The sequence below is a fragment of the Crocodylus siamensis genome, chromosome 1 (genome assembly GCF_052110815.1).
Source record: "Crocodylus siamensis isolate JL-2025a chromosome 1, ASM5211081v1, whole genome shotgun sequence".
Lineage (NCBI taxonomy): Eukaryota > Metazoa > Chordata > Crocodylia > Crocodylidae > Crocodylus > Crocodylus siamensis.
In genome coordinates this window covers 413,367,420-413,381,070 of record NC_143395.1, presented here as the reverse complement: position 1 = coordinate 413,381,070, position 13,651 = coordinate 413,367,420, and the positions used below count along the sequence as shown (strand labels likewise).

Below are 13,651 nucleotides of genomic sequence, written 5' to 3'. Positions count from 1 at the left end.
ACCCACAATAACTTAAAGGTCTTACGTTCACTCCAGATCTGTAAGTCTGTCCATTGCTTTATGAATGCCAGTATTTACCGCCATGCATATTACACCGAGAGCACCTGCTCCCTTATGTATCTGTATGGTAGCCTCTGCTCTTTGTCCACATTCACGTGTTTAAATGAACAGCTTTGTTTTAAGCCATGCTGGGCAGCAAACCCCACAGAAGTGCCTGGGACCTCCAAAATCAAGCCACTTCTTTAGTTCTCCTTTTTTTTTTTCTTAAATCTTGGCCAAAACCCATATTTAGAGCCTTGGTGTCCAAAGGTCCTAAATATCTACAATCCTTTTTCTTCAACAGGACAGCTCAAGTACTTAAAGTCAAGCCCCCCGTTGGATGCTTGGCTAGATCAGGACTCGGCCCCTTGAAGGTTTGAGCTTGCAGCCTTTGCTCAAGCTAAACCCCCATTTCCCCCTGCTACAGTGTTTGCCCCTGTGGCCTGATCCACGCACCAGCAAAGTTCAAGACTTTCTCTTGACTTTGGTGGATTTTGAATGAGGCTGTTGGCTCTGAGTGCTCAGATGAGGAGCTGACTACAGAAATAGCCATCCTTTCATCATCCACAAGCCCCTTCCGGGGGAAATCTGATAAGGCAGATAAATCATCAGTGAAAGAGCAGAAAATCAAACTGGAAACAAGGTCTGAGAAAGCGTGTCAGGAGATGGCCTGTGCTTAAATATTTCATAGAGATGGGCTTCTTTTAGGAGAGGACAGCATTTCTCAAAATTAATTCATCAAGACCTGAAAATTCATCTTGTGGCTGAAACCCTGGCTCCATTTCATCAGGGGCAAAACTCTGGATATTAGCAAAGCCAAGATTTTGCACTTTCTGATCTGGGCTGGGGGGCAACCCTGTTGCAGTCTGCATTGTTAGGGACCCACGTGGAGATTGTTCTTTAACGCCTTGATTCTGGAAAGAAGCAACTCGCCGGACCTGCACGGGGCTCCCCACTAGCCTCTGCAGGAACCGGAATGGATGCAGGGGCCGAGTCAGGGCTTAAAATATTAACAGTTCTAAAAACCAGCATATTATCATGGAAATGTTGGCTTCATCGAATTCCAGCAGAACCCATGGAGCTGAGGGCTGTCAACTGTCATTTCTCTGTCTTCCTTTTTCCCTTTTTTCCATTGCAAAAACATTCAAAGCTTGTATTATTATTATTACTATTATTATTAGCTTAGGCTGTTGTGAAAGCTTCAGTTTTGCAAGTGCATTACTCAGATTCATGTGAGAGTTAGAACAATTCTTTCTTATCCCCACACTTCGTATAGCAGTTCTGAAGCCACTCGTGTGTGTTTGTGGATTTTATAGGTGGTGCCAATATCAGGCTGATAAGAGAAACTCAGCAGCACCCTTCTATCTAATCTCGCTGTCAACCTAAGTTACTTATAGAGCAATCCCAAGTTCTGATTCATAGAGCTGTCTGTCTGTCATAGTTATATCTGTAGGCCATCTCTAGGAGGTATGATTTATAGACCTGTCTATTTTTCTGTCTAAGTTATTTATGGGACATCTGTATGACATGCTTTCTATTTACATTTTTATAAAAACTTATCAATTGAAGTGATTTCTAGAGTGTTTTTCTGTCTGAATTAATCCATCATATTAGGAAGCCTTAATTGTCTTTACAATAATATGGTTGCAAGTGTTTAGAGCCCAGAATTGGATCTTTTTATGATGCATTTTTAAATCTAACTAGATAACTATGTATTTAATTTCTTACTAAGATATCTGTCACCTTGGTAGCTGAGCAGTGTGCGTGTGTGTGTGTGCGCGCGCGCGCGTGTGTGTGTGTGTGTATTGACTATTGTTTGTATGCGTACACATGTGTATGGATATTGAGTAGTGTATGTGTGTATGTGGATATTGAGTGGTGTGTGTGTGTGCATGTGTGTGAATATTGAGGATTGTGTGTGTGTACGCACACATGCGTGTGAATATTGAGGATTGTGTGTGCACACACACATATGTGTGTGGATATTAAGTATTGTGCGTGCATGTGTGTGAATCTTGAAGATTGTGTGTGCATGTGTGTGTGGATACTGAGTACAGTGTATGTGTGTGTTTGTATGCACATGTACGTGTGGATCTTGAGTACTGGGTGTGTGCGCATGTGTGTGAATATTAAGTACTGTGTGTGTGAGCGCATGCGTGTGTGTGGGTCTTGAGTAGTGTGTGTGTGTTTGTGCGTGTGCGTGTGTGGGCACTGAGTACGGTGTGTGCGCACGTGTGTGAATATTGAGGGGTGTGTATGTGCACGCACGTACATGTGGACAGTGATTATTCTGTGTGGGGGGGTGCGGGTGTGTATTTGGTCACATTCACTATTTTTGTTTTCACTGCCCGTTACATACAGTCCAATTTTCTGGCCTAAGCACAGCACGGTTTTGAAAGGAGAGCCTTTAAAATGCGACGCTGACTTATTTTCAAGCCAACAGCGGGCCCCTGCCATCTAAACAATCCATCCTCTCTCACTACAGTATTTAAGGAACTTCATCAATGGAGGGCCTCCCGGTTACGCTCCGTATTGCGAAGAGAGACTGCGGAGGACGTTTGTAAACGGGACGAGGACGCAACCTCCCAGCTGGTTGGAGTTGCAGGTACAGCTTGCTGAATTGCCCGCCTCTTCTCCCCTACACCCACCAGGCCGGTCAGAAGGGTTTTGTGGAAAAAATATTTTGACAAAAAAATGTGATTTTAGCAAACCGGAAACACACACAAGAAAACGGCCATTTCTGTCTGACTTTGTTTAAGGTTTTTGGTGGGAATATTTTTTCTGTTTCTCACAACAAAAAAGGGGGTGTTGGCAACGCTTTTAGTATTTGCTTTTTGTGCTTTTGACGTGAACCTGAGCCCTTTTCCAGAAATCCCATTTTTTTTAAACTGCTCAGCGGTGAACGAAATGCATTTCCCTGTCACTTCTAATAGTAAATGCACTTGTATTTGCAACAGTCTCACCATGCCCCAAGCAGAGAGCTGTGGCTCAGGGTCTCTGAGGATTAGCAGCTCAGAGGCAGAAACCAGAGGTGTAACCTTGGGTGGCATGGGCTGGGGGTGGAAGTGAGTGTTTGCTTCCTGGTGCCAAAGTTATAGCAGTGGTGTGTGCTGCTACCACTTCAGTGCAAGCTTCCCGAACAGGGGCTGCTGCATCAGCAGCATTGGTTCCCTGGGGGGTTGTATCTTGGGCCATGTGTAGGCAAAACGAGGGGCATGTGTGCACTTTAAAATGGGTTAAATGCTTTTGCACCACTTTAATGGTGCTGGTGTTTGCCCGCATCGGCGGCATACTGCACAATAATTCCAGCCGCTGTAGCAAATTTGACAGCGTAATGTGCCTTAAATGACTTGGGGCGCAGCAAACTAAAACTATACTGAGGAGTTTTAGTTTGCTGCCCTACAGCTGCGGAGCGAGGCACCGGGCTCCGTGCAGCAAAGGGGCTCTGCAGGAAGGCCGTGCAGGCAGCCTGGTAGCAGCCTGGGAAGGCAGGCTCCACCCAGGACCTTTTTTTTTTTCCTTCTGGAAGCCTGCCTGCTGGCCTGGGCTGCGTGGGGGCCTGCTGCTTCCTTCTGCAGCTGCAGTGCCCCCCAGGACCGCCCGAGCCAGGTGCCTGCAGGCAGGTGCCACCTGGGGGGGCCACTGCTGCCGCAGAGGGAAGCAACAGCCCCACCGCAGCTCAGGGACTGCTCTGCCCACTGGCAGCCTGCCCTCCCCTTCCCTCCCCTCTGCCGGAGAGGCAGGTAGGTTTGGGTGTGTGCAAGACACTGGGGTTTAAAGGGCCCTAAATTGAAGCAGTGTTTTTAAAAACCCACCACTTCAGTTTAGGGCCCACGTTTTGTCTACACGTGCCCCTGGTTCTCCCTCTAAATCGGTGCCTGGAGCTGGTGCCCTGCTTGCCTCACCCCCCACCTCCAGCCCACCCCAGCCCAGAATTACGCTACTGGCAGAAGCATTTCTTCCTCACATACGACTGAACAGTGTCCTTTCAGATGTTCCCTCGCATCTGTCTATGATGGTTATCTCACCTCCTTTATTTTTCCTTGTAGAGGATTTACAGAACAGTTTTCTCTCTAGTTTTTACCCGCTCCAGCTCATATTTCAATAATGTGCATGTCTCAAGGGCTTGATCCAATAACTCATGAAAAGCATGCAAAATTCTGACTTTCAACTCTAGAAATAAAATTTAAAAAAAACTGGGGGTTGCAGGTACTGATCCCTCCCCAGATGCTGCCTCTACATTATGCTGTGGAGAAATACATAGCAGAATCATTACAAATGCAGCCATGGGTGTTAGTAGAGGAAACAGAAAGGAGGTTAAACTTGCCTTGGGGCACATAGCCTGGACCTAGTTCAACTTAAGATGCCTTTAAAGAGTTTGACTTCAATGTGCTAGGCCACCAAGTCCAAGAAGCCCATCATGCTGCCCGTTACATTTATGGATGGGACGACGAAGACACTGCTAACTGACTCAGCGACGACAGCGAAAGAGCTTTGTAATTCCCTGGCCGACAAGATCAGCCTGAAGGACCGGTTTGGGTTTTCACTTTACATTGCGCTATTCGACAAGGTACTCACTTGGACCCCGAACAAGCCTTTAAAAGACAGGGAGGGTGGCTGTCCTTCTTAGTCAGTCCGCATCTTTGGGCTGGCAGTACTTTCTTGTGACTGCAGCAGGGATCCAAACCCTAGGTCAGCAATGGGTATTGGGCAGGGGACTGGACTAAATGACCTCCTGAGGGCCCTTCCTGCCCTATTTTTCTATTATTCTATATCTACACTGCCAAAAAAAAAGGTGTATTCTTGAATGAGCTGGCCTGGGTTAGCTAACCCAAGTTAAAGGAGACAACTTGGGTTTGAATAATAAAAATGAATAATGGGTCCCTTCACCTTGCTGCTTGCTGCCTTTGTGCAACATAACCTGTTCCCATTCATTCACTTGTTTCCCCCTTTCACAGGGGGCATGAACACTGGTGCTAAAACTGCAGTGGTTCACAGTGCCCACAATGCACCTTTTCTGTCCCCACCTCCTGCCCTGGCCAGGTCTCTTCCCTGGGGAGTGGCAACGACCACGTGATGGATGCCGTCTCTCAGTGTGAGCAATACGCCAAGGAGCAAGGGGCTCAGGAGCGCAACGCACCTTGGAGGCTCTTCTTCAGGAAGGAAATTTTCACCCCTTGGCACAACCCAAATGAAGACAACGTGGCCACGAACCTCATTTACCAGCAGGTCGTGCGGGGGGTGAAGTTTGGGGAATACCGTTGTGACAAGGTGAGTCTGCAGCAGTGGCAATCCATGCCTGGGAGAAGCGAGCATGTGCATGCTCTGTTTTCTTTGTGTGGGCAGATAGTGTGGATGATGCCTTTGCTGTCCATCTGCCGGGTTGGGTCACCGGGACACAGCACCGGGACTTTCCTACATTCAAAAGCCAAATTCCTACATTAAAAGCCCAAACTAAGATCTCTCTTCCTTGATATTAAATTAATCCACTTGCTTAATTCAAGATCTCTCTCCTGGTTTCTCCCCTCCTCCTTCTTCTTGCCTGTGCTCCTCCTCATGTGATTTCTCCTGTGTGCCCATAAAATGCACCATCATCAGTGTATCCAGGGCACCCTCCTGTTTCTCTGCAACATTGACTCCGCATCTCAACCTGTCCTTTGCTCCTTGCCTGTACACCTTGCTCCCAGTCTCCCTCTGACATGATTTGAAATCTGGGTGGTGTGAAAGGCACGGTACAAAATGATATTGTGTGTATCTGTTCTTCAGCAGTTAGCCTTCTTGATGAAGAAAGGTTATTACATTGCACGGGCAAGGGATATAATGAGACATAGTCCATGTATACTGTATTTGTTCTCATACCACATACACTGTTTCCCTTGCAAATCAGCCCTCCCAAACTGGGGTGTGCGTCTTAAGCAGGGAAGCTGATATTCTTTGCTGCAGTAGAAACAGGACAGAGCAGAGCAAGCAGATGCTGTGGCTCATGGCCACCGAAGTGGCTGCCACTGCTCCCTGGGGCAGAGCCCAATGTTAACCCTCTCACAGCTGCTGGTGAGGCAGTAGCTTTTGGTTGAAGAGCCACTGAGATGGCTGAGGGCAAGGGACCTGAAGCATGCAGACTATGATATTACGATGAGGCTTGTGGTGTGGAAACATTTTATTATTTATAAGAACTTTATTATTTATGTAACTGTTTACATGAATACAGTAGCAGATTTGCTTCTGCCCTTACAAGAGTCTGGGCCTTGGCTTGCTGCCATTTTCTTCTACATTCTGCCTTCTAAAAACAAGGGCTTTATATTATTTGCGGGAGTGTGGTATGCAAGAAGATACAGTACCCACTAGGCCTCATCTGGGCTAGCAAAATTATCCATTACAGACTGAAGGTGTCAGACAACTCAAGTACAAGTACAGATGAGGACAGATGTGTTCAGTATTTGAGCCTACTTAAGTTTTTTAACTACCATCTTTCACGCTGAGGTGAACATGCTTTCTCCTTTGTAGGGACAAATTCCATTCCACCTGTTGGACATCTGAGTGGACTTAGCCACCCTAGTATGATTCTTTTCTCCCCTTTTGCATTAATTCCTCTACTTTTGTAGCCCAACATCATCTAACACTTGAGACACAAAAAAACAGTGAAGTAGAGTGTGAGCAGGCTATATTCTCTCCTTAGGACCATGCTGCATTATTCAGGCTGCAGTGTATCACCCACACTCGCCTGCCATGACTTGATGGAAATTATGTCCGGGAGGATGGATGTTCTGGCTTGCACTTCTGTCTGATCCCATCATGGATCTTCTGCAGGGCTTCAGCCTCCCAAATACCCTGTTCCTTTCCTCTCAGGTGGATGGTCACTGTTCTCCGTGGATGGTGAGCAGAAACTGTCCGGGCCTGTCTCTCTCTATGTCCGATCTTCAGCTTGCAGTAGCTCGTTCTGGTTCTTCCTCAGCCTCGTCACTCTGTGAATACTCTCTTCAAATCAAAGAAGCATTATCTCTCTGGGATCCCTTGGGGTTTTCCCTTGTAGGTCTTGAGGCCTCTGCCTCTGACCTCTTCAGTTATCCTCTTTGGGGCTTGTTAGGCATCTTCCTGCCTTTTAGCTTTAAATCAAATTGTTGGGCAAAGGGTTCTTCCCCTCCCCCTTTCTTAGTGCAGAGGGATTTAATTCAAAGATGGGGACCCTAGCCAGGTCCTCTCTCACTCTGTTCTTTTGTAACTCAAAATTAACCAGTACCTCCCTTGGGGCTCTTCTCCCCACTTCTGGGTCTGTGCTGCCAGCATGCGCCTGCTTGGTTCTTTGCTCATCAACAGGACGCATATACTCTGTTTCTTTATGCTGGCGTCTTTAGGATCACCTCTCCCTGCTTGCCTCCACCAACTAATCTGCTCTCTTTTTCTCCCATGCCCTACTGCCTTGATGGGCTGGCCCAAACACTTTTCATGGACATCACTCCCCTGGATTACCAGCTCGGGCTTCTGCAAGTACAGGATCTCCATCCTTCCCCTTTCTCCCTGTTTACTTATCTCTTGTGGGCAGAAAGATCAATCTGTCCTCGGGGCTTGCCCCAGTCTCCACAGCTGCTGAGGGTCTGGCGTGCTGGGCTGCTTTTTCAGGGTTCCTCCCCCTCCCTGCTGCCTCTGGTCAGGTTTTTTCCCTGGGGATGCTGAGCATCAGACTTCCCCCAGTGTCCTCCCTTTAAACTGCCCACTGCCAGCCACGGGCCAACTAGAGCCAGTTCCCCAGAGCATGGGTTCTCACGCTCCTCGATTGCCAGCAGTTGTGCTCCCCCAGCTGCCTGTGCCACGCTACGTGTCTGGACTCAGACAGGTGAGTTCTCCCACCCGCTGGGCTGTTTGAGCAGGAGTGTAGCAGGGGCCAGGACCATGTCCCTGCCACAAGGGGGAAGAACCATGCACTTTTTGCATGAGCCATTTTTCAGGGGTGTGAGGAAGGTAGAATATGAATTGCACTTAGGCACTTAAGTCTCCTCACATGCCTAATAGGTGGAACAGAATCTGGCCTGTGGTTTTTAGCATTGGTTCAAATGCAAAAGTTGCTAACACCAGTTCTCAGCTACAGGTCATTCCTCTGGGTTTAGACAAGGCTGTGAGGTCAAGGCATGTGAGATGTTATCTGCATTCACATGCATGTTATCCACATTCATATGCTCAGCAACGGGTGCTAAAACTGGTTAATCAAAAGGAGGTGATACAGTCAGGAGAGGTAAGGTGCTAACACCTCTTGATAAAACTCATAAGACAGTTTTTGGAAACTCTCCCATTATCCATCAACTGCAAGTCATTTGCACCTCAAGCAGGTCCAAGGAGGTGATCCTCCCCCTCTATGCAGCACTGGTCAGGCCACAGCTGGAGTACTGTGTCCAGTTCTGGGCGCCGCACTTCAGGAGGGTTGTGGACAGCATGGAGAGGGTCCAGAGGAGGCCACTTGCATGATCAGGGGACAACAGGGCAGGCTTTATGAGGAGAGGCGACGGGACCTGAACCTGTTCAGCCTGCACAAGAGAAGGCCGAGGGGGGATCTAGTGGCCTGTTACAAACTAGTCAGAGGGGACCAGCAGGCCTTGGGGGAGTCCCTGTTCCCCTGAGCACTACCACGAGTGACTAGAAATAACAGTCACAAGCTGTCAGAGGGTAAATTTAGGCTAGATCTCAGGAGGCGCTACTTCACGGTCAGGGCGGCTAGGGTCTGGAACCAGCTTCCAAGAGAAGTGGTGCAGGCTCCTACCCTGGGGGTGTTTAAGAGGAGGGTGGATGAACACCTTGCTGGGGTCGTTTGACCCCAGTACTCTTTCCTGCCATGGCAGGGGGTCGGACTTGATGATCTGCTCAGGTCCCTTCCGACCCGACCAACTATGAAACTATGACTATAGCAGCTATCACTGGTAGGCATGTGGGCCCAGAACTACATCAGAAAGATGTATTAAATATCTGGGATAAAAACTTACTAAACTGCAGAACCAAAATCAGATATGACATGGCAGATATTGATGCCAATTTTAAAGAAATGTGACCCCTGATCTGGAGGAGCAACGAGGCTGCATCAGCAAGACGTTCAGTTGGCTCCAGGAAAATGGCGACAACAATTCCCCTATGTTGTTGGTCTATTGATTCCCTTAGGAAGAAGATCTGGCAGAACTGGCTTCCGAACAGTACTACGTGGACTACGGGACCGAGATGGTTCTGGAGCGACTCCTCAACTTGATCCCCTCCTACATCCCCGACAGGGAGATTACTGCTTCGAAAACCGTGGAGAAATGGGCTCAGCTCATTATAGCTGCACATAAGAAGGTAGGCAGTGGCTCTTGAGTAGAAAGAGGCTGCAAAGGGAGCATTATCTCCAAACTGGGTACAGGTCAATCCTTCGGAGATGGTTCTCAGCCCTGTCCAAAGCTAAAAAAGAAAGCAGCATTCCCCACCCGGGCATCAACTTAAATCAAAGCTTGTAGATATTTCTCATGCAGGTTGCCTCACAGGTGGAGGAAAGGGGCTATTTTATTGTATTCAGCAGTAGCAATGGTTTTGGAAAGGACATCTGAAAGCTGTAAGAGCTTTGCTTGTTAAGGAACCTCCATCCCTGGGAATTTTCCTTCAGAACATGGGACTGTCACATCGTTACTTAAAATACAGCTGTGATTACAAGACGAAGTCCATATGGTCACCTCTATGGTCAGGTGCTGTATAAATAGATAAGTCACCTGAATGCTTGCTGGAGTACTAAGTGGATGCTGTTGACACTGCCATGTGGAGCAAGCAGAGCAATTCTCCTATAGGCAGCCTGCCCTATTGCTTTTTCCAGAGATCCAGTCAGCGGGGCACTTGATATCACATCCGTGCTGCTGGATTGTCTAGCCTTGGGAGAGGGGCAAAGCAAAAAGGAGTTCCTGCTTTGGTACCTGATCAGTTTTATCAAAGCAAAACTCACCTGGCATCAGTAGAACTGTCCCTTGTTCATACTAAGGAAGAATTGGGTGCCATGACTCCCATGCCTTGTCTCTCATCCATCCAAGTATGGACAAGTCCTACTGGGTCATCTAGCCCTTGCCTTACCTGCATCCAGAGCAGGCTTGGTTCCTTTGCTGTACTTTGTCCATCTTGGCCTTAATAATTCAAGGTCTGAGGCTCCAACTGCTTTGCCTGGGTGTTTCTTAAAGACCCTTGGGCTTGTTTTGATGCCAAAAGGTCTCTTGACTCCAAGGTGGTGTAAATCAGCCTAATTCCATTGACTTGTTCTTGATCTGATCTCTTCCTGGCCTCATGTGAATATGTGTTTTTAATGCTGGCTGTGGTTTGCTTCTCCTATAGGGAATTTATACGCAGAAGAGAGCAGACCCCAAAAAAGTCAAGGAGGAGGTGGTGGATTTTGCACGTTTCAAGTGGCCTTTGCTGTTTTCTAGATTCTATGAAGCTTTCAAATTTTCAGGTAACCCGACAAAACACAGGTTGCCATAGGGTGAGCATCACTGAAAAAAAAAGGAGAATTGTGGGAGCTAGAAATGAGTGATCTATCCATGCTTCTGGAGACACAGTTTTGGGTCCTGCTGGCCCTGCTGTAGCCAGCTATAAATGTCCCAAGCTATGAAGGTCTGAGCAGTTCCCACAATAAAAAAGACCAATGGAAAATGGATTGGAAGGGACCTCATGAGGCCACGTAGTCCATTCCCCTGCAGGAATATCCCTGAACGTTGCCTTTTGCAACTTGATTTGAGATCTGTAAGACCTACAAGCTGTGGCAGGCTGACAGCTGTAAGTGTCTTATTGCCCACATTGCTTTCAACCCAGGGCCGAGCCTGCCCAAGAACGATGTGATTGTAGCTGTCAACTGGACCGGGGTGTACTTTGTGGATGAACAAGAGCAGGTCCTCCTGGAGCTCTCCTTCCCAGAGATCACTGCCGTCTCGAGCAGCAAGTAAGGAGCAAACAGAGTCAGTGGGCCACAGTGTTGGTTTAACAGTGGGCTGATACAGATTGCTGTCATTTTGACTTTTCAGAAGCTTTACTCAGGTTGGGATGCCAGGGTAGAGTGAATCAGTGGGTGGCAATGTATCTCCTGCTTCCTCTACCGCATTGCCACAAATATGCCAGTGGATCAATAGGGCTGGCTTAGAGTGTCTTGCTGCCCAGCTCATGGGCTCTATCTTTCTGCACCTGCAATCTTCAGGGACATTAATACCTCTAAGAAACCGGATGCTTCACCTTATGGAGCCCATAAAAAAAAGATAACATTTCTTTCCTTGGTGCTTAGAGTCAGATGCCTGAATCCATATTTAGGCATGTTTGAAAAGCAGAAGCACCTGCTTTTATTTAGATGAAGAACTTAAGGCAGCCATCGTGGGAACTCATTAGCTTTTATTAGGGCAGTGATTCTCAACCAGGGTGCCAGGGCACCCAGGGGTGCCACAAGATCCTTTGACAAGAGCCCCAAAGTGTGAGAAGATAATCAGATCATTTCAGGCTCAGGCTCTTCCCTGACTGCCTGTTCCCCTGCCCCCACTGCCTGATAGAGAAGTAAGCATTATCATAAATGTTAGTTTTTGAAGCGGGGTGCTGCTCAATTCACAAAAGTTATGGAGGGATGACTTGAGTCTATGAAGGTTAAGAACCACTGTATTAGTGAGTGGGGTAGTTTCTGTGCCAGCCGTTAAAAGCAATGATAATAAAAGAACATGTGGTTCTCCATAAAGCAATTTTGCCATTTTCAAAAAAGGCAGGAAGGAGGACCCGGGAAACTATAGGCTGGTTAGTCTTACCTCGATCCTAGGCAAGCTGTTGGAGAAAATTGTGCTGGCACACATCCAGAAGGGGCCAGCAGGGGACTGCATGCTTAGGGGTAACCAACACGGGTCCATCAGTGGCAGGTCGTGTCAGACCAACCTGGTGGCCTTTTACGATCAGATCACCAGATCATTAGACGCAGGGGTAGCAGTGGATATAGTCTTCCTGGACTTCCGGAAGGCTTTCGACACTGTCTTTCACCCTGTTCTCATTAAGGAACTGGGGGGCTGTGGCGTAGACACCCACACAGTCAAATGGGTCGCCAACTGGCTGGAGGGCCGCACCCAGAGGGTGGTAGTGGATGGGTCCTTCTCAACCTGGAGGGACATGGGCAGTGGGGTCCCCCAGGGCTCGGTCCTCGGGCCCGCACCGTTCAACATCTTCATCAGTGATTTGGATGAGGGGGTAAAAAGCACCCTGTTCAAATTTGCTGATGACACTAAGGTGTGGGGGGACGTGGGCACACTGGAAGGATGCAACAGGCTACAATCAGACCTAGACAGGTTACAGGGGTGGGCGGACAAGAATAGGATGGGTTTCAACACAGACAAGTGCAAGGTGATGCACCTCGGGAGGAACAACTGGCATCATACCTACAGGTTGGGGAACTCCCCTCTTGTCAGCACGGAGGCAGAAAAGGATTGGGGGTCATCATTGACTCCAGGATGAACATGGGCTGGCAGTGTGGGGAGGCAGTCAGGAAGGCCAACCGCACCTTGTCATGCATCCACAGATGCATCTCGAGCAGGGCCAGGGAGGTGATCCTCCCCCTCTATGCGGCACTGGTCAGGCCGCAGCTGGAGTACTGCGTCCAGCTCTGGGCGCCACACTTCAAGAGGGATGTGGACAGCATGGAGAGGATCCAGAGGAGGCCACTCGTATGATCAGGGGACAACAGGGCAGGCCCTGTGAGGAGAGGTTATGGGACCTGAACCTGTTCAGCCTCCAAAAGAGAAGGCTGAGGGGGGATCTTGTGGCCTGTTATAAACTAGTCGGGGGGGACCAGCAGGCATTGGGGGAGTCCCTGTTCCCCCGAGCACCGCCAGGAGTGACCAGGAATAACGGTCACAAGCTGGCAGAGGGTAGGTTTAGGTTAGATATCAGGAGGCGCAACTTCACAGTCAGGGCGGCTAGGGTCTGGAACCAGCTTCCAAGAGAAGTGGTGCTGGCTCCTACCCTGGGGGCGTTTAAGAGGAGGCTGGATGAACATCTTGCCGGGGTCGTTTGACCTCAGTACTCTTTCCTGCCATGGCAGGGGGTCGGACTAGATGATCTGCTCAGGTCCCTTCCGACCCTAGAAACTATGAAACTATGAAATGATTGCCCTACACAGCAGACATTCTTCCATTACTCATAAATGATTGAATCATAGAAAATGAGGGTTGGAAGAGACCTCAAGAGGTCATCTAGTCCAAACCCCTGCTCAAAGCAGGACCATCCCGCACTATATTATTCCAGCTAAGGCTTTGTTGATCCGGGTCTTAAAAACCTCCAAAGAATTTCCACAGCCTCTCTGGGAGCCTGTTCTAGTGCTTTACCATGCTCCTCACATGAAAGTTTTTCCTAATATCTAACCTAAACTTCCCTTGCTGTAACTTGAGATCATTGCTCCTTGTTCTGATAACTGCCACCACTGAGGACAGTTGTCCACCTGAATAATTATTAAAGCCCAAATGCTGCCTGAGGATGCACATGCTTCCACTGACCAAGCAGGGGCAGCACGGATATATCCAAGGGTAGCATGTGCACTGTCTTTTCCTTAAGGGACTCTCAGAACTGGCTAAGTCCTCTTGAGGGCAGTGTATGCTTGGGAAAC

At 48.4% G+C, this 13,651-nt stretch overlaps 1 protein-coding gene across 2 annotated transcripts in view; it reads left to right on the top strand.

Moving 5' to 3' along the window:
• Positions 1 to 13,651, top strand: part of MYO7A (myosin VIIA) — a 95,621-nt gene that overhangs the window by 60,859 nt on the left and 21,111 nt on the right. For both annotated transcript variants that reach the window (XM_090030727.1, XM_090030726.1), the window contains 6 exons: positions 2,525 to 2,644; positions 4,436 to 4,609; positions 5,083 to 5,310; positions 9,181 to 9,351; positions 10,366 to 10,483; positions 10,843 to 10,969. In XM_090030727.1, coding sequence (XP_089886853.1) covers positions 2,525 to 2,644; positions 4,436 to 4,609; positions 5,083 to 5,310; positions 9,181 to 9,351; positions 10,366 to 10,483; positions 10,843 to 10,969 — 938 coding nt within the window. The remainder of the gene's footprint in view (positions 1 to 2,524; positions 2,645 to 4,435; positions 4,610 to 5,082; positions 5,311 to 9,180; positions 9,352 to 10,365; positions 10,484 to 10,842; positions 10,970 to 13,651) is intronic.